The sequence below is a fragment of the Onychostoma macrolepis genome, chromosome 21 (genome assembly GCF_012432095.1).
Source record: "Onychostoma macrolepis isolate SWU-2019 chromosome 21, ASM1243209v1, whole genome shotgun sequence".
NCBI classification, from domain to species: domain Eukaryota; kingdom Metazoa; phylum Chordata; class Actinopteri; order Cypriniformes; family Cyprinidae; genus Onychostoma; species Onychostoma macrolepis.
The window spans coordinates 11,585,697-11,604,347 of NC_081175.1; the positions used below are offsets into that span (position 1 = coordinate 11,585,697).

The 18,651-nt window shown below is 38.2% G+C and overlaps 2 protein-coding genes across 3 annotated transcripts; one reads left to right on the plus strand and one right to left on the minus strand.

Annotated features, from left to right (window-relative positions):
* The first annotated feature begins 1,772 nt into the window (after positions 1 to 1,772).
* On the plus strand, positions 1,773 to 8,337 carry rrm1 (ribonucleotide reductase M1 polypeptide). 2 transcript variants are annotated; one of them, XM_058758012.1, is made up of 20 exons: positions 1,773 to 1,899; positions 1,991 to 2,023; positions 2,651 to 2,739; positions 3,236 to 3,413; positions 3,518 to 3,618; positions 3,710 to 3,769; positions 3,859 to 3,898; positions 4,116 to 4,278; positions 4,430 to 4,571; positions 4,671 to 4,754; positions 4,835 to 4,996; positions 5,730 to 5,809; positions 5,903 to 6,104; positions 6,196 to 6,345; positions 6,426 to 6,647; positions 6,969 to 7,045; positions 7,306 to 7,441; positions 7,525 to 7,620; positions 7,695 to 7,883; positions 7,974 to 8,337. In XM_058758012.1, exons 2-20 carry the CDS (start codon positions 2,005 to 2,007, stop codon positions 8,157 to 8,159), a joined length of 2,376 nt encoding a protein of 791 aa, XP_058613995.1. In that variant the 5' UTR covers positions 1,773 to 1,899; positions 1,991 to 2,004; the 3' UTR covers positions 8,160 to 8,337. The 2 variants fall into 2 exon arrangements, with proteins under 2 accessions (XP_058613995.1, XP_058613994.1); XM_058758011.1 differs by having other exon boundaries at positions 1,861 to 2,023.
* Positions 8,338 to 8,480: 143 nt separating this feature from the next.
* On the minus strand, positions 8,481 to 18,590 carry trpc2b (transient receptor potential cation channel subfamily C member 2b). The gene is made up of 13 exons (XM_058758010.1): positions 18,186 to 18,590; positions 15,954 to 16,646; positions 15,618 to 15,827; positions 15,366 to 15,530; positions 13,067 to 13,241; positions 12,716 to 12,916; positions 12,466 to 12,628; positions 12,281 to 12,373; positions 11,980 to 12,172; positions 11,766 to 11,893; positions 11,542 to 11,617; positions 11,233 to 11,350; positions 8,481 to 10,577 (listed from the first exon to the last, which is right to left on the minus strand). The coding sequence occupies exons 1-13, from the start codon at positions 18,201 to 18,203 to the stop codon at positions 9,685 to 9,687; spliced, it is 3,126 nt and encodes a 1,041-aa protein (XP_058613993.1). The 5' UTR covers positions 18,204 to 18,590; the 3' UTR covers positions 8,481 to 9,684.
* Positions 18,591 to 18,651: the final 61 nt, after the last annotated feature.

Genomic DNA, 18,651 nt, shown 5'->3' on the forward strand with positions numbered 1-18,651 from the left:
GGCGAGTTCCCGCGCTGTCTCGCCTTGTCGGGAGGCCACATGCTCCATGATCTGTTGCTGGCGGATGCTCACCTCCGTGAGATGTTTGAGGAGTTCTTCCATGCCGGGGAGGGGAGGAGCGGCCGCCTAGACAGAACCAAGAGAAAAAAAAAAAAAAAAAAAAAAAACACAACTTAGTCCACGTGCTGAAGGGGTGATTTGTCGGCAATCACACACGACAACGACAACGAGACTGTTTACGTGTCAAGAAAACCCCGGAGGGTGGACTTTTATTTGTGCAATATGGTGAGTTCGTGGTGTGGTGCTCCGTGTAGTGTTCCAGCTCAATCCCCTCATATCTTCGAAGTGGTGGGTCGGTGTAGTGCTCCGTGGTTCAGCGAGACCGGTCACACGCTGTCTTCTGGTAGAGAAGAGAGAGAACAACATTAGACGTGGAGGCTTCCTTAGAACTCACCGGAGTGTGCGTGAAAGGTGGCTTATAAAGGGTGGTGTCTGATGAGCTTCAGGTGTGACCGGTCTGCCGGTGATGCGTGGTGCAGGTGTGCACCCTTTGTTGCCAGGGCGACGCTGATGACGGCTCGGGACACGTGTCACACTACTTATATGACGTATTTCCTGTATTTGTGTTCAAGTGAGGATAAAGACCACAAGTGTGTGTAGAACTTTTCTTTACTTGATGGGACAAACTTATAGTGCTGTGAAAATGCAAGTGTTTACATAGCTTTGTTTTTATTTTAAATACTTTGCATTTTAAAATCAACTTCTAAATGTCTGTTCAGTAGTCTCTAAATTGTGGCGCTTCTAATTAAGTGATGAAAAGCAGTTGCAAATATTGTACAAAATATCACCACTAGTCATCTTTGCACCAATAAAATGTGCAACACTTTGTTTTTCTACCAAATTATATGTTATAATGTATCTAATTATATTGTTTTTTTAATTTGCATTGGAAAGGTTTCCGTGACCTCTCGCGAGATCTCGGCAAAAATCTCACGATTTATTCCAAAACATGATGCATGATGGGATACACTAAACCTGGAATAGCGCTTCGGAGCGGTATTCAAGATAGTATGGATTTAGTATGCGTTAAGGCAAAGTCCTTATTTCTATTGTCTTTGGTTAAGGGCACCAAAAGTATTTGGCGTTTTTAAGACTTGGGACAGTCTTGCGCACTATATTTCCTGTCGCGCGCACGCGCCGTCAAGTGGCCAAGTCCGCAAGTGTGGGTATTTGAACAAGACAGAAGACCGCGAAGTGTTCAGGGTGCGATTTGGGACAGGACCTTTTTTCTTTTCCTTTTTTTTTTTTATTACAGATTTTAAAACAAAGAACATACAAGGGCAATGACATTTTAAATTAACTCAAAACAAATATTATAAAGAAAATTAAAAAGGAAAAGCAATAAAGAAATCGCATGTCTGTAAACAAGTTCAAATAATTACAAATTATTCAAAAGATAGATTTAAGGCTTCAAAATAATTTACAGTTTTTTTCGCTTTATTTATTGTTTCTTTTAATGTATACAGGTAACGTTAGTGACTCATTTCTATTTTAAAATGGGTAAAATTAGGTTTTTTCACTGCCCATTTACATTTATGAATAAAGTATTTTCCATACATAATGAGTAAATTCACAACATACCATATTTTGAAATCAACAGTATACTCATAAAAAAATAAAACATACTTTTCTTTGAGTTGCAATTCAATATCAGTATTTTGTTTGACAGGACCTTTTTTAAAAAATGGATTGATCTGTTCCTGTTCCGTCTAGTATGAGGAGGAGCGAGAGCCCATTGGCTGAGATTGTCTTCCGGATCTGACGAAGATCGTTCTGGCGGGTTCGAGACGCGCGCTCAGTTACTTCACAACAACAGTCTGCAGAAGAAGCAGCTGAGGGGTCGGTCAACAGAATAGCACTTTATCCACAAATACGCCTAATTATTTTTTAAAAATATAGTTTTTTGTTTTTTTCCCCCTGTGCTCTTTAGCGGAGACATCAATCATGCACGTGATCAAGAGAGGTAAAGTCCCACTCGTCCTCCAATTACTCGTTTATTTGCAATGTAGTGAGCAATTATTTGTATGATAATATAAATAAGGGCATACTTACCCTTATTTACACTAGCATACAAATTGTACGATTATGTTATATTTTAATGTCTAATCCGTAAATCAAAATCAAACCTTAATCGTGTAAGTTAACGTTAGCCGCGTTTATTAAACATAGAGAGAAGAATGTGAATGCCTTCGTATGAAGTCTTAAGGTCGCAGATTTGTTGATTGCGTGCTATTATATTAATTTTTCCAACTACATAACTTTACCCTTGAGAACGGTATTTGTTCATATTAACAGCACCTGAAGACTGGTGGTATTCTTTGTTAACTCAAAGTTGGCGCCAACTGCTTCTTAAACTAGGTCATCCAGTAATGAATCATGAATGATTGGCAGATGCTACATAACCAGTTACATGACGATTTATGCTAGCTTAAAATTGTGCTTTAATTATTAGCATCATATTTTTACGCACTTTTCATGTTTTTATTGATCGTTCATATCCTGTCCATCTTTCATTGAACGTGAGGTATTCTGCTTTACTTAAATTATTATAGCTCGTGTTTTTGTTCACCTGGTGTTTTTCTTGTCTCAGATGGTCGCCAGGAGCGTATTATGTTCGACAAAATCACATCACGCATCCAGAAACTGTGCTATGGACTCAATTCTGAGTTTGTCGATCCTGTAAGTTATGAAATAGCCTTCATCAAAACCTATTTCAGTAGATGCCACTGACTCCATGACAAGATCTTCCTCGTGCAAAGATTTTTTTATTTTATTTTATTTTTTTTTTTAAATTGCTTTGCTTTGCTTTAGTTACTTCTATGTTTTAATAATTTGATTTGGTTGTTTTAATCTAATTTATCCATTTACTTTTGTAATTTTAATCCCTTTGGTACTTTTGATTTTTCTCTAAACAGACCCCCACCATTTCTGTGGGGACCCCAGTTTGAAAACCCTGTGCCTAGTTACTATTACAGTTTATTATTCATCAAACAGTAGATCCATGTAATATTTAAACAAACAAACAATCCATAAAGAGTTGTTTAGTAACTTGCACAACATCCTATCCTCTCTAGGCCTTCCTTATGGCCCTGCATAAGAAGTCATTTTATTAGAGAATCACCTACCAAGAAGCAAATCTAATGCTGACCCTAAATCAAGTGGTTTTGCTTTGCAGACTCAGATCACCATGAAGGTGATTCAGGGCCTTTACAGCGGCGTTACCACAGTAGAGCTGGACACCCTGGCTGCTGAGATCACTGCCACCCTCACCACCAAACACCCTGACTATGCCATCCTGGCGGCCCGGATCGCTGTGTCCAACCTGCACAAAGAAACCAAGAAGGTCTTCAGCGGTGAGTTGCTATGCATTGCTTGTTTCATGTCTATGGGACACTTCACTTCAATTGTATTATAATGCTTTTATTTGCTGCTAATCACTTGCCTCCTCTAATCACAGAGGTTATGGAGGACCTCTACAACTATGTGAATCCCCTGAACAGCCGCCACTCGCCTATGGTTTCAAAGGAAACCCTCGACATTGTTTTGGCCAACAAAGATGTAAGTATGATGTGCTTACGTATGATTTGTCTTTTTTTTTCCCCAACAAAGTCGTATTTATAATTAATGCAATTTTTCCTTACTTCCCTAGCGGCTCAACTCAGCCATCATTTTTGACAGAGATTTCTCTTACAACTTCTTTGGCTTCAAGGTAATTCCAAAATGGAATATACAAAATATACACTTGTATATCTAAATCTAAAAGTGATTGTTAATATTAGTTTTTAACATCTCTTTTAGACATTGGAGCGCTCATATCTGTTAAAGATCAATGGGAAGGGTAAGTCATGAAATTCTTATTTGCATACATTAGGCTAATTTAGCATGGTCCAGTCGAGACAACAAAATGGAGAGGATGAAGTAATGGAGCAATAGAAAAATGGTCGAGGTAGATGACAATTTAAATGAAGGAAATGCAAGCGAGTTGAAGAAGAGCAAAGACTTGAATGATAGAAATGCAGAATGTTCCTGTGACACCTTGACTGCTTTGTTTTCAGTCGCGGAGCGGCCACAACACATGCTGATGAGAGTGTCCGTGGGAATCCATAAGGAGGACATTGCGGCAGCTATAGAAACCTACAACCTGCTGTCTGAGAAGTGGTTCACTCATGCTTCTCCTACGCTCTTCAACGCCGGCACCAACCGGCCACAGCTCTCCAGGTAGGAGAACATACAATCACTATACACCAATCAGACACAAGGGGGCAGTTTTTTTCAAAACCAATGTTTTTTTTCCAAGGTTTGACTTTGGTGTTGGCGAAACTTATAGATGATGTGTAACACAAGCAATTTCATTTTGTCAAACGTCTAGTTGCTTCCTGCTTGCTATGAAGGATGACAGTATTGAGGGGATCTATGACACCCTGAAGCAGTGCGCCCTTATTTCTAAGTCTGCCGGAGGTATAGGGGTGGCAGTGAGCTGCATTAGATCCACTGGAAGCTACATTGCAGGCGTGAGTTTTCTCCATCCTCAGCTTTAGATTTACTGGTATTATTAACCTCAGCAGTTGGGTTAATTTGTGTGTTTTTTTTTTTTTTTTTGGTCATTTTAGACTAATGGCAACTCAAATGGCCTGGTTCCTATGCTCCGTGTCTACAACAACACAGCACGTTATGTGGACCAAGGAGGAAATAAGGTAAGGTGTTTTGCATATGACTTTTAGGAGGATTTTAAGTTTGGCTTGTAAAACTGACATTTTCTCTCCTCCTCACTCAGAGACCAGGAGCTTTTGCTATGTACCTGGAGCCCTGGCATTTTGACGTTTTTGACTTCCTAGAGCTTAAAAAGAATACTGGTAAAGAAGAACAGAGAGCTAGAGATCTGTTTTACGCCCTCTGGATCCCTGATCTCTTCATGAAGCGAGTGGAGACCAATGAGGTGAGCACACTTAAACTAATATAATATTTGAGATGTATCTTAAAGGGATAGTTCACCCAAAAATGAAAACTGTCATTAATTACTCACCCTCATGTCAGTCCATATGCGCAAGACCGTCGTTCATCTTCAGAAACCAAATAAAGATATGTTTGATGAAATCCGAGAGCTCTCTGACCCTCCATAGAAAGCAATGGAACTGGAATGTTCCTAGGTCCAGAAACGTAGAAAGGACATCGGTAAAATAATCCATGTGACATCAGGGGTTCAACCGTAATTTTACAAAACTATGAGAATACTTTTTGTGTGCAAATAAAATGTCACATGGACTATTTTGCCGAAGCCTTTGCTATGTTTCTGGACCTGAGAACACTGCAGTTGCATTGCTGTCTATGGGAGGGTCAGAGAGCTCTGCGCATTTGGAACGACATGAGGGTGAGTAATTAATGACAGTTTTCATTTTTGGGTGAACTATCCCTTTAAATACAACTGTTGAAAATATAAGCTTTGCCATCACAGGAAGAAATGACATTTAAAACTATATTCAAGTGTAAAATGGTTATTTTAAAAGGTGGTAATATTTCAGGATAATTACTGTTTTAACTTGTATAAATGCATTACAACCATTCAAAATTTGGAGATTTTATATAGTTGTACATTTATTTCCTTAATCAGTTCAGTGTAGTTCAAATGCTTCATTTTAAGCGAACTCACGTGTGACTCCTATCTCATGTAGGACTGGTCTCTGATGTGCCCCAGTGACTGTCCCGGGCTGGATGATTGCTGGGGAGAGGAATTTGAGAAGCTCTACACAAAGTATGAAAATATTATTAATGCTGCTACTATGAAACTGTTAACGTCTATTAATGTCACTGGTTAATAATCACATTCAATTATATTTTGTTCCAGATATGAGAAGGAGGGCAGAGCTAAGCGTGTGGTGAAGGCTCAGCAGCTGTGGTATGCCATCATTGAGTCTCAGACGGAGACCGGCACACCCTACATGGTCTACAAGGATGCCTGCAACCGCAAGAGCAACCAGCAGAACCTGGGCACCATCAAAAGCAGTAACTTGTGCACAGAAATTGTAGAGTACACCAGTAAGGATGAGGTAAGGAGTGCAGAATATGAACAAAGTGTAATATAGCTTATTTGACTTTATTTGAAAGTGCTTTCATGAAGGACCTCTTGGTCTCTTGCAGGTGGCTGTTTGCAACTTAGCATCCATTGCACTTAACATGTATGTCACCCCAGAGCGAACTTTTGACTTCCAGAAGTTGGCCTCTGTTACAAAAGTCATTGTGAAGAACCTGAACAAAGTCATTGATATCAACTACTACCCCGTGCAAGAGGTGAGGTGTTTTTTTGTGCTTTATCCATTCTACATTATTGTAATTTGCTGCAGAGGCTGATCTTCTCTCTCACACAACAGGCAGAGAACTCCAACAAGCGTCACAGGCCCATTGGTATCGGTGTTCAGGGTCTGGCTGATGCCTTCATCCTCATGCGCTTTCCGTTTGAGAGCGCAGAAGCTCAACACCTCAACACACAGATCTTTGAGACCATCTACTACGCTGCGCTGGAGTCCAGCTGTGCGCTGGCTGCAGAATTTGGGCCATATGAAACATACGTTGGGTGTCCTGTGAGCAAGGGCGTAAGTTGGATTTTATATAGCGCCTATATAATATAAGCAGTTTCTGTGGGTCTTGAAGTATTGATTCCCATCCACAAATTAAGGTGTTAATTTTTTTCAAGCTTTGAAGTGTTGCTAATATAATTCAGTTATATGCTTGCTATTTTTATTTAAAGAACATATTGACTTGTGTTCCCATCAATTCTTCCCTTAATTTTATTGGTCTTAAAAAGGTCTTAAAGACTTTTTACCTTTTATAAAACCTGCACAATTGCTGTGTAAGGAATCTGGATATCAGTTGAGTTTTACAGAGCTCTGATTGTTCCTGGTATGATTTCACAGATCCTGCAGTATGATATGTGGGATAAGACGCCTACAGACCTGTGGGACTGGGCGGCACTCAAGGAGAAGATTGCAAAGTTAGTAACCACTTGTATGATTCGTAATTTCAACAAATCTGTGGAAGACCTGGAAATCAAATTGACATGGGAAAATGTTTTAATACATAATTTAATAATTGTAATTAAAAACACAAATATAAAAATTGGTATTTAAAAAAAAAATTTTGATTTCATGGGACTTTTTGTAGTATACACGCAGTACATTTTATTAAAAAAAAAAAAAAAAAAGTGTCCATGGTTACATAGGTCATATAATATGTATTATTTTTGCTCCCTAGGCATGGAGTGCGTAACAGTCTGCTGCTGTCTCCTATGCCCACTGCCTCCACTGCTCAGATCCTGGGAAACAACGAGTCAATTGAGCCGTACACTAGCAACATCTACACACGCAGAGTTCTGTCTGGAGAGTTTCAGGTGAGCCTGACGTTACAGTGAACGTTTGCATGAACTGATGTCTTTGTTTAAAATTAACTGGTGGGTTACATTTACCCCTCTAGATTGTGAACCCACATCTTCTCAAAGACCTCACGGAACGAGGACTTTGGAATGAAGAAATGAAAAACCAGCTAATTGCTCAGAATGGATCCATCCAGGTTAGTTGGCACTTCCAATTCGGATTACTTCCATTTTTGCATTTGTCCCTCTCTAAACTTCCTCCTTTTTGCAGAGCATTCCCACAATACCAGATGACCTGAAGGAGCTGTATAAGACTGTGTGGGAGATCTCTCAAAAGACCATCTTAAAGATGGCTGCAGACAGAGGAGCCTTCATTGACCAGAGCCAGTCCCTCAACATCCACATTGCTGAACCCAACTATGGCAAACTGACCAGCATGCACTTCTATGGCTGGAAGCAGGTAAGCTAGATCATTTCTGAGCCTGGATTTGCAAGTCTAGAACTTCAATTGAAGTCGATAGATAAACGGTACATCTGCTGCTCTCCACAGGGTCTTAAAACAGGAATGTACTACCTGAGAACTAAACCAGCTGCCAGCCCCATCCAGTTCACTCTCGACAAAGAAAAACTGAAGGAGACGCAGACAAGCAATGAGGAGGAAACCAAAGAACGCAACAAAGCTGCCATGGTGTGTTCGCTGGAGAACCGTGATGAGTGTCTGATGTGTGGTTCATGAACTCCACTCCCGTTGACGAGGACCGTTAGGATGGTTACCAATTTGCATCTTGTACTGCATTATTTACACCGTGTACTTTTTTAAATGGCTGTAAACAATATGGTAATTTTCATTATTAATTTACATTTGCAACTGTATACAATAAATAGTATGAATAAAATAAAAATAATTTTGGGGAGCTCAAACTTTATTCATGTGTATGAAAAGAGGTTTTGGACTGGAGTCATTTTTAATATGCTTCTGGTGAATTTCTATGGATTTCATGGTTGAGGGTAAATGAATAAAGAAAAGGTTGCTCATAAAATCAGGAAATTATAGTTTTGAAAGGGTACGTGTGATTGTTTGGCTTGTTTTTCGGTTTCGTGTATTTACATTCAAACACCTAAAAATGATAATGTACTAGTGCTACATATATTGTTGTCTGATGTATTCCCACCAGCATTACCCTGTGCAGTAACAGGTCATTTATTACTATGGTTATGGGAACAGGTGTGACGTTCCAGTAGAGGTGCATGGGGAGGGTCTGAGGCTGCAGGTGATTGGTTAATGAATAGTCCTGGAGGCCTCATGGGAAAAGTGGCAATTGTCACAAACAGCAGGTGTTGAACAAGCTGCAACATGTACATATGGTCTCTGGGGCGATAAATTTGCTCGCATACATTTCTTTAACCATCTCCATCTATGTATTCTGGGTTTTATATGGAGTTAAAATGATTAAATTACTGCTTTAATAGGAATTCATTTCTAGTATGATGACTTTTACATTGCATATTTATAAGTACAATATTGTGAAATGGTGCTCTATGGATTTTATTAATGACATGACTTCTACAATGATTTAATCTACATGATTTACAAGATAATTTACAGTTTCAGAGGACCGAATAACCAGAATGTTTCTTTCAAAGTACGTTATACAGCGTATGCAATGGCGGCAAAAAGTATTTTGTCACACAAGGCACACTTAAAAATAGACCACTGTTCAAAGGTTTGAGGTTGGTAAGAAATACAGCAAAACAGTAATATTGTGAAATACTATTTTCTTAGCAATGTAAAAGTATTTTCTGTTTTTGATCAAATTAATGCAACACCTTGTATTACTAAAAGTGTTATTTTCCAAAAAAATCTTGCCGACTCCAAACTTTTGAGCAGTGGTTTGTCTGCAATATCTAAGGTAACCAATTGCCATTTATTACAAAGAATATAGAACAAGTGAACATTTCAAATGAGTAGAACAATAGTATTCAAATGTCAGCATGTTTATAGTTAATGTAATAAACTACACCTCTGTGAACATTAAGTTACTTTTGAGTAAAGCTAAAAGCTCTAGAATCATTTGTTTTCAGGTGACTTGGTTTGTTAATTTATTTTCAATTGTAATGACATTCAGACATTTTTAGTGTGACAAAAGTGTCCAAATACTTTGTGAGGCCACTGTAACAAAGCATTTTATTACCTTAAAACACTAAAAATGCTCTCAGCTAGGGTTCTCATAAGCTAGTCATTTCAAACTAACTGATAACTTTTAAGGACTGCTAGTTGAGAGGTCAAATTCTTGAGAACCAAAACCGGTGTCTTGGGAGTCGTCGCTGCCAGTTGGAGATGATGCTTGGTTTCCAATGAAAGTGAAATTCTTCTCTAGCTTTTCCTCTATCCTCTTTGCTAAGAAACTCACTAGGCTTGTCTGATTCAGGTCAATCTTGATTCCCTCACCTTCATTTTCATTGACGACTTCAACTACATTTATATCATCTGTTGCTCCATTACTTTCCTCAACCTCTCCGTTTTCCTCTGTCTCTGCTTCATTTAGATCCGCTCCTCCTGTGGCCTCATCTGTATTTAATTCCTCCACATTATCACTGGCTTCCTCCGCTATCATCTCATCTTCTGTTTTCCCACTAGCTTCACTTTCAGTATCTGTGTTAGACTCTATATCTATGACTGTCTCACTTGTATTCTCTGTATTCTTTTCACCGTCCTCCTCCTCTCCCTCCATGCTTATCTCAATAATATCATCATTTCCTGTCTCCATGTCCCCCTCATCTTCTCCCCGCTCTGTCTCATTTATGTCTTCCACAGTGTTATCTGTTTCTCCCTCACTGTTTTGCTCTTCATTTGACTTCCTGTCTGGCTCTGTGTCAGCAGTCGGTGACTCTTCATCTTTCTCTTCTACAGTCTCCTCTGCTGGTTCTTCATGCAGTGTATGCTCATTTAATGGAACAGTATTTCCCTCATTGCTGTTGAAGCCCTTGAAGTTGTTTTTGGCTCCAAGGATGTACTTCCCCAGGAAAGAAGATCCGCCCGACGGGTCTCCTTTAGGGTTGTCTGAGTGGTCAAACAGGTCCGTTTGAATGTGTTTCATTTCAGTGTGTAGCTTCCCGATCACTTTGCTCAGCTCTGTGATCCTGTTCCCAACATCTGGAGGAAAGACATTCCAGATCATTTCAGTATTTTTCAGTGCATGTATAAACTACAGTAGGAATATAGTTATATACTCTGCTGTATGTAGGAAAAAAATCAAGATATTTCTCTTTTTTTCTGAAGAACCTAAATTTCTACAGTCTTGATAAAAGTGGTGTTTAAAGTATCACATCCAGACCTGGAAAAGTCATGTAAATTAATGAAATTTTACAACTCCATGTGCATTTTTATAATATTTTTGTAGTTTCGCCAAGCTCAACAGTCCTTATCAGTAAATCACAAAAAACTGGATAAGATATGGACCTTTTGAATACAAGAAAAAATACATTATCTATAACCCTTAACAGTATGAAAAGTATAGTATATATAAAAAATAAATAAATAAAATAATAATAAAAAAAAAAAAAAAAATATATATATATATATATATATATATATATATATAGTACTACATTAATAAGCATTAATTTAAGATGAAAAGAGCATAGACTTAGGGACAAGATGTATTGTTGAAAGAAAAAGAAGCTGATGTATTTAAAATGTGTGCTAAAAGAAAATTTGAACAAATATCAGACTAAACTAATCCAATCAGATTTTATGGGGTCTTTAACAAAACATGATGAACAGATTAAGAAAACCTTTTCAGTCTTACCTTTGCGTTTTGTCTCTTCAAATTCTCTCCTGGCAGATTCGATGTAGCGCTGAACCAGAGCGCGGATGACCTGCTGTCTGTAGGAAACACGGTTCTCCCCTGGACTCCCGTCATCCTTCTGTGTTGTATTTCCAAAAGAGACATAGGAGACATGGGTTTTGATGAACATGCTATACTTAAGTCATTTATTATAAATTCTCATCAAAATAGCAATGAAAAACAATACTGAGCACATCAGTATAAGTATGCAAGTAGACACTCAAAATCTAGTATAGAGTTAAGGTGAGCTGTAATCCTGAAAAAGTGTACCATAGATGCAAGTGAAGGGTAGTCTGCAGCAGAGTTACAGTTGAAGCAGCAGCAGCAGATCCGTCTGAAAATCCCTCTAAAATATACAGAAAAAAAGTTATTGTAATTACTACAATAAGTACATAGTATGTACATGAGGAACAGGACTGTAAAATAAAGTGCTACCAAAAAATCATATGCCAATTGTTTGTTTTGCCCTCAAATAAGAGCTGCAAATAAGCGACCTTAAAAGATAGAAAATGGCCTTTGGAGAGGGGATGATGTTGAACGGGACAGGCATAGTCAGTCCTTCTCTGAAGTAACTCAGGTAGAGCTTAGAACGGGCAAATTTCCACTCTACATCAGCATCATCCTACAGGGAAGAAGAATTTCAGTGAAACACCAAGCATATATTGTTACTGTAGATATGTTACACCAGAGTCAGTTCCTCAAGCTTACCTCAATCTTCTGAAAAGAGTTGGTGATCATGGCAATCAGCATGTTTAGAAGGACAATGACAATGATCAGAGTGTAGATGCCATAAAGAATTCTGCCAACAAACTCAGCCAAAACAAACTCAGGCATGTCCACATATCTCTGGTCGACCATACCAAACATGGTCCAGAAGAGGAAGCTGAAGGTTTCATTTAGCCTGTAAATGTAAACAGATGTGGCGTGGCTCCATTATGAAGATTATCTCAAACTCAACTCATTGATAAAATTTCTGAATCTTTTATCAAATGAATAAAACATAAAATACCTTCCAAGATTAGGGGAAATCATGTATGGGACATAGATATTGTTGATGCCACACAGGAAGGCGGTTCCAATGATCACCAAAATGAACATAAATCTGGAGAGAAAAAGAAGCATCTTGAGAAAAGTGTTCCTCAAATGTTCCTACAAGATACTATTAGTCTTAAACAACAGGACGCAGCTGAATACCTCATCATGTCGTCAATCATCTTTCCGATGGAGATCTGCAGGGTACCAAGAGACTCGTGTGCTGGTAGGATGTAAGCCAGGCGAGTGAAACTCAGCATGCTGGTCACCGCAAACAACACCTCAGCGATGAACTGGGGATCCTCCTGATGCCACTCATCACGCACTGTACAGCCAGAAATACATTACTGTAGTAAGCCAATGAGCTGCCAGGTTGTGGGCTAAATTGTGACAGTGAAGTATTTTTTCTCACAAGTCTCGGTGAAGTAGACACACTCGTCCTGTTTGTCAGGTAACTGGCAGACGAAGTGGACCTTGAGCATGAGGACCACCCTCAGGGCGAAGGAAGCCAGGTACATGCTAAGAACCATCACATCCAGACAGTTCCACCAGTCTAGGAAATAACTCCTCAAGCCCTCGATCCAAATTTCCTTACACTCGAACCAGAAAAAACCTGTTTGACAAGATTCATAACCACTGAATTACTGAACTGTTTCATATGTAATGTTCAAAAATGCAGACCTGAAGTTGAAGATCTTGCAGCAAAATGAATGCAGAACTGATTCCCTACCAATATCTCAAACACTTTTTCATGAAGACCTACCAACCACCCAGACCATGTGGAAGGAGTTGTGCAGGATGGTCTGCTCACGAGAGGCAAAGTTGTCTCGATACACCTCCATGGCAATAGATTCCCCCAGAAGTGTGATCAGGAACCACATGTATGAAGCCGAATGGAGAAGGAATTTAATCACTGGGATCCTCAGAATCTTCCCCAACTGAGGAAAGAAAAAAAAAGATGGTTCACTTTTTAAAAGAAAATGTCTGCTAGAATAGTCCTGTGGTGGACCATCTGTCCAGGGTGTAAAATGCAGTAAAAATGCTACAGTAAAAATCTGTTAAATGGTTAAAGGTAAGTTCCCCTACTATATATACGGTAAAAAAACTGTATTGGACATTACATGTAATTTTACAGTAGTATACCATTTTTGGAAGTGAAAAAGAATATATAATTTACAGTGAATAACCATAACTTGACATTCCCAGAATTCCCTACGTTACATTTCAAATTTGATGTTTTTTTGTTGAAATAACTGTTTTTTCTAATGTTGTTAAATTAATGTTTACTGCATTATTCAGTTTCATGTGTGTTACCATGATGGTGTTTAGTGTTTGTGTGAATGACACTGTGCACCTTCTATATATGTTATTATTTAAAAGCTGCTTGTGATGGGCTTTGGTTCATCATGTGACTCTCATCACCACCTGCATTTGCTGGGTATCAGTGTATTACAAAGGTACAAAACAGATTTCAGTACTTCAATAGGTTGGTATATTAACATTATATCAGTTAATGAAATTACGGTATTTAAATGTAAATTTAAGTTAAAATCTAAAATGTTGCTACCGTATTTCTTTTACAGTAAAATTCCGGCAACCACAGCTGCCGGTTTTTTACTGTAAATCTTACAGAATTTCTTTTTACAGTGTGCCTTTAGCCCGAGACTCTGGGATTGTAGCAACCCTACAGTGTTTTAAAGAATGAGTGGATGGATGAAAGTCTGTAAAAACAAACCTACAGAATTGACTACAACAAATTGAGGAAACTAAAATTGAGGAAACAATTTGCACTCAATTTGTTTGGATAGATTTCTTCCAATGTGTTAAGCAAAGACTGCCTAAATTAGACAGCTATAGCACACACAAAGAAATCAGGTAAAGTCTACCCAACCTTCGTCAATACTTTACACAACTAATTATGTCTAAAAAGTGAATACTATGAACTCTTCATTGTTTTTGTATGATTAAAAAGCTTCTGTAGTTAACATAGCAATCATTTGTAATGAACAAGCAAGAAGTTACTTGTGACTGCACTGACATTAGTAAAGCTATTGCTCTTTGCTCATGGAGCAACATACATGCATTCTAAATTTAATTATTATAGGCACCCACAACCTAACCACGGGCTCTATTTCTCAGCACAATGGCAACCACAAAAACTGAAACTCTTTTAAATGTCAAACATATCTGAACATTAAACACTAACGGGTCTTTCCCTGTACTCAAAAACATAAAATAACACTTCATTTCAACATTTATTCTTCTGATCCAGCCCTATGCAAAGCATGATGGAAACGAAAAATTCACTGCTCAGTTTCAGTTACTGAAAAAAAAAAAAAAAGATTTAGGTAGTTCCAACTCAAAATATTAAGTAAACTTCAGTTTTTCATATTTAAGTAGATTACATAAGTAGACTGGACACAAGTACGTTAAGTAGAAACAAAATGTTCAGCAATTCAGTGGCTTTAACTCATTTTAATCAAAGGAATAGTTGAAAAAAATGCTCACTCTCCTGGCCATCCAAGATGCAGATGAGTTTGTTTATTGGAACAGATTTGGAGAAATTTAGCATTACATAACTTGCTCACCAATGGATCCTCTACAGTGAATGGGTGCCGTCAAAATGAGAGTCCAAAAAACAGCAGATAAAAACACCACAATAATCCACAAGTAATCCACATGACTCAGTTTGATCATTTAATGTCTTTTGAAGTGAAAAGCTGTGTGTTTGTAAAAAATCCATCAACTTTAAACCATCACTTCTGGTCAAAATGTGAACCCATAATCTATAATAATGCTTCCTATAGTGACAATTCTCAGATCAAAATAAAAAAAGGTAAAAAAAAAAATGGATTTACATTTTACAAACACGCAGCTTTTTGCTTCACAAGATATTAATTGAAGGAGTCATGTGAAATGAAGAAACAAACTCATCCACATCTAAGATGGCCTCAGTGAGAATATCTTCAGCATTCTGGGTGAACTATAAGTAAATTAACCAAGCAGCCGAAATAATTTTACATTGCAGAATGCTTGAATATTTAAATATATTTGGCAAAAACCTTTGACTTTGGTGCGATCCAGTAGATGAGGCAAAGGATAGGCATGGTCAAGAAGATCCCAAAAGACACAAGGAGCTTCCAGGCTGTTCTGCTGCCCCTCCAGCCTGAAAGGGTCCCACACCAGATGGAGGAGAGCACTTGCTGGCAGATCGGGTGGGCTACAAACTAAAGTACAAACAATGGTTAGCTAAATCAATAAAAAGCAATGCATTTTTTCCCCTTGTTTTGAGGGGTTAAAGCTTGGGGTCCTACTTGTTTTTGATTATAGTTGACGGCAAGCCTTAAGCGAGCCAGGTTTGGAATGCCCTCCTCAAACGTCTGCTGGTCCAGCTCGTCCTCGCTGTCCTCATCCTGATCCCCAAGGCTGTTCAGGATGGTGGTGACCTCACTTTGGTTCCGACACATTCCAAGCAGCTCCACGGCAAACTCCTGGCACAGCTGCTCCAGGGCAAGATACTGAGGCTGAATGAAGCAAAGGAAACAGTGGCTGAGAAAAATACGCAAGAGATTCTGACATTTTAGTAATGTTTTTTTGGACTGCATGACTTTGATTTGTAAATATTAATAAGAAGTGAGGCTTTACTCAACCTTAAATTCAGGTTCCTTTTTAGACAGCTTGCGAAGATCCCGGCTGAGTCGAAAGGCACTGAGCATGGCATCTTCTGCGGTGATGGACAGGTAAGCGCGGCTGGCAATTCCTCGGTAGGTGTTGATACGAGACAGTGAGAACTTGAGCAAATCATATTGCCGTCCATTCCTGCACTCCAGACAGATGCATGAGATTTTATGCGGCCAAGGAATTTCGTGACCTTTCTGATTGAGCATTGTCACAATGTCATACAGATCCTTCTGACAGGCCAGTGTCAATGGTGTCACTCCAGGGGCAAACTGGGAATCATCAATGGAGTGGTCAAAAATGGCCATTGAGAAAGAGCGCACATCCATCTTGTTTCCCTTCTCTAGATCAAGCCGGTCCAGGAGGCGCTTGACCACACGAGGCTGGTTGGTGTCCACGGCAACCAGAAGAGATTCGTGAATCTGCCGGAAGTCAAACTTGACAGCTTGGAGAAGGGTGTCTATGGTGTCCTCGTTGCCCAGTCGGATGGACAAGTTCAGCGATTCTCTCCATAGCCTGTCCTCAGAGTCGTCCAGCTGGCGGATGATGCCGTCACCCGTCTTCAGCAGCGAAGAGACCATGTTCACGTTGCCCTCTCGGATGGCCCCGAGGAGCTCCGGAGGGAAGCGAAACTTCTTGTTCACAATCTCGCGCCATTGTTCTGGCTATTCATAGGGGAGATAAAAATAATTTTAATACACAGCAACACCAAAATATCAGTAACACAGGAATACAAGACTGATGTCTAGGCATCTGTTTGAATAAACTCTTATATGTGTCGAAATTGAGATATATGGAATCTGAGGGTGCAAAAAAATCTAAATATTGAGAAAATCGCCTTTAAAGTTGTCCAAATGAAATTCTTAGCAATGCATATTACTAATCAAAAATGAAGTTTGGATATATTTACTGTAAGAAATTTACAAAATATCTTCATGGAACATGATCTTTACTTAATATCCTAATGATTTTTGGCATAAAAGAAAAATTGATAATTTTGACCCATACAATGTATTTTTGGCTATTGCTACAAATATACCCCAGCAACTTAAGACTGGTTTTGTGGTCCAGGGTCACATATATCATCTCACAGATTGTTTCTTGTACAATTTCAGTGCTTCAAACACTATTTGATTTTCCAAAATTAAAACACTACTATGCAATGCCACACATTATACATACATTAATAATAATAAAAAAAATTAAAAAGAAGTGTGGTCCAAATGTTGAAGAGTCCATATTGAAAATTTGGGATTCAACATCTAGTAGGGAACTAGAGGGCCACAAGATGGATTAAAATCATTTTAAAATAGAGAGAAAACAAGCTTTTGATATAAGATTAATCAACTAAAAATCAAGAACTGGTTGCTTAACAACTGCCATTTTAATTTAAGAAACAGTATATTCTCATGATATTAAAATACAGGAAGGAATTTTTGATTTCTATATTTAAAAAGTCATGGAAATTACATTAATAAAATCTCAAAAGTCATTTTTTTTAATGAACGTTTTTCTAGTTATGTGAGATATTTTATCAGGTAGAAATGGCTATTTCTGAGTTATTTTCTTTTTTTCTTCTTTTCTTAATCTAAACAAGTACATTCACTGGTAATAAAAAATGTAAACTGTGAAAAATATTAAGTTTTTGAAACTTTTGGAATTTTATGATTTTAATATTGCCACTACTTTATACAAATAAGATTGGTAATTTAATCACAATTACAAGAAATATGTTGAATATATACTTTATACAAAAAAGATTGGTAATTTAACCAGAATTACAAGAATTATTAATATACATGTATTTAAATTTAGTCATTTAGCAGACACTTTTATCCAAAGCGACTTACAAATAAGGACAATAGAAGCAAACAACAAAAGAACATGTAAGTGCTGTGACAAGTCCAGGTTAGTCTAACGCAGTATAGGAAGCAAGGTTTTGTTTTGTCATTTTATGTCATTAATGAAATACGCTACCGAAATTTGTAACTTTTTACCCAAGATATTATGCTGATAATAAAATTTGTGACAACAAAATGGAAAAAATGTAATAAATTCGAAAAATACACTGCTAATTTTGTAGTGCCTTAAACATCAGGTCTGAAAAATAGACACATAATAGACACAATTCCTAAGACTTGATACATGCTTAAAAAATAAATTCACAAAATAATTTTTCAAAAGGAACAATGCATATTTCTTACCGTGAGGTTTTCCATCATCGGACACACTAAAGATATAAATATTACAGTGAGATTGTATCAATGGATGTCACACATATTCACTGTATATCCGAAAGGCAAACAAAGCAGCTCCAAAAGCCAGTCAGTAATGCTGTTTTATGAGGCTCTAATCCTGATCTGAGGAGAGTGATTAAGACACTAGTTAAGCGAGTCCACTGGTTTACCACCACTGAGGAGTCAAAACACGGGTGAATGATTTCATTCTGAACAAACCAAATAACAGATACAATTCCCCAAAGGATACGACCAATTAAAAACGCAACCGTAACATTTTGTTGCATCCCATTAGAGCTCACCAAGGACTTCTGAATTTCCACTCCCCCATCAGTGCACTTCCTCCTTTCAACACCTCTGTAAACATCAGGCCTCAACAATAAGGCTGGCCCCATGACACAGGGTCAGTGTGTGTGCGTTTCAGGCTATAACT

Bases quoted from the DNA above. Each gene is read 5' to 3' on its own strand.
- rrm1 (XM_058758012.1), top strand. The intron at 7,442-7,524 runs GTGAGCCTGACG...TTACCCCTCTAG, and splicing joins TTCTGTCTGGAGAGTTTCAG to ATTGTGAACCCACATCTTCT. The intron at 7,621-7,694 runs GTTAGTTGGCAC...TCCTTTTTGCAG, and splicing joins CTCAGAATGGATCCATCCAG to AGCATTCCCACAATACCAGA.
- trpc2b (XM_058758010.1), bottom strand. The intron at 12,917-13,066 runs GTAGGTCTTCAT...CTTGTCAAACAG, and splicing joins CCACATGGTCTGGGTGGTTG to GTTTTTTCTGGTTCGAGTGT. The intron at 10,578-11,232 runs GTAAGACTGAAA...TCTTTCCTCCAG, and splicing joins TGAAGAGACAAAACGCAAAG to ATGTTGGGAACAGGATCACA.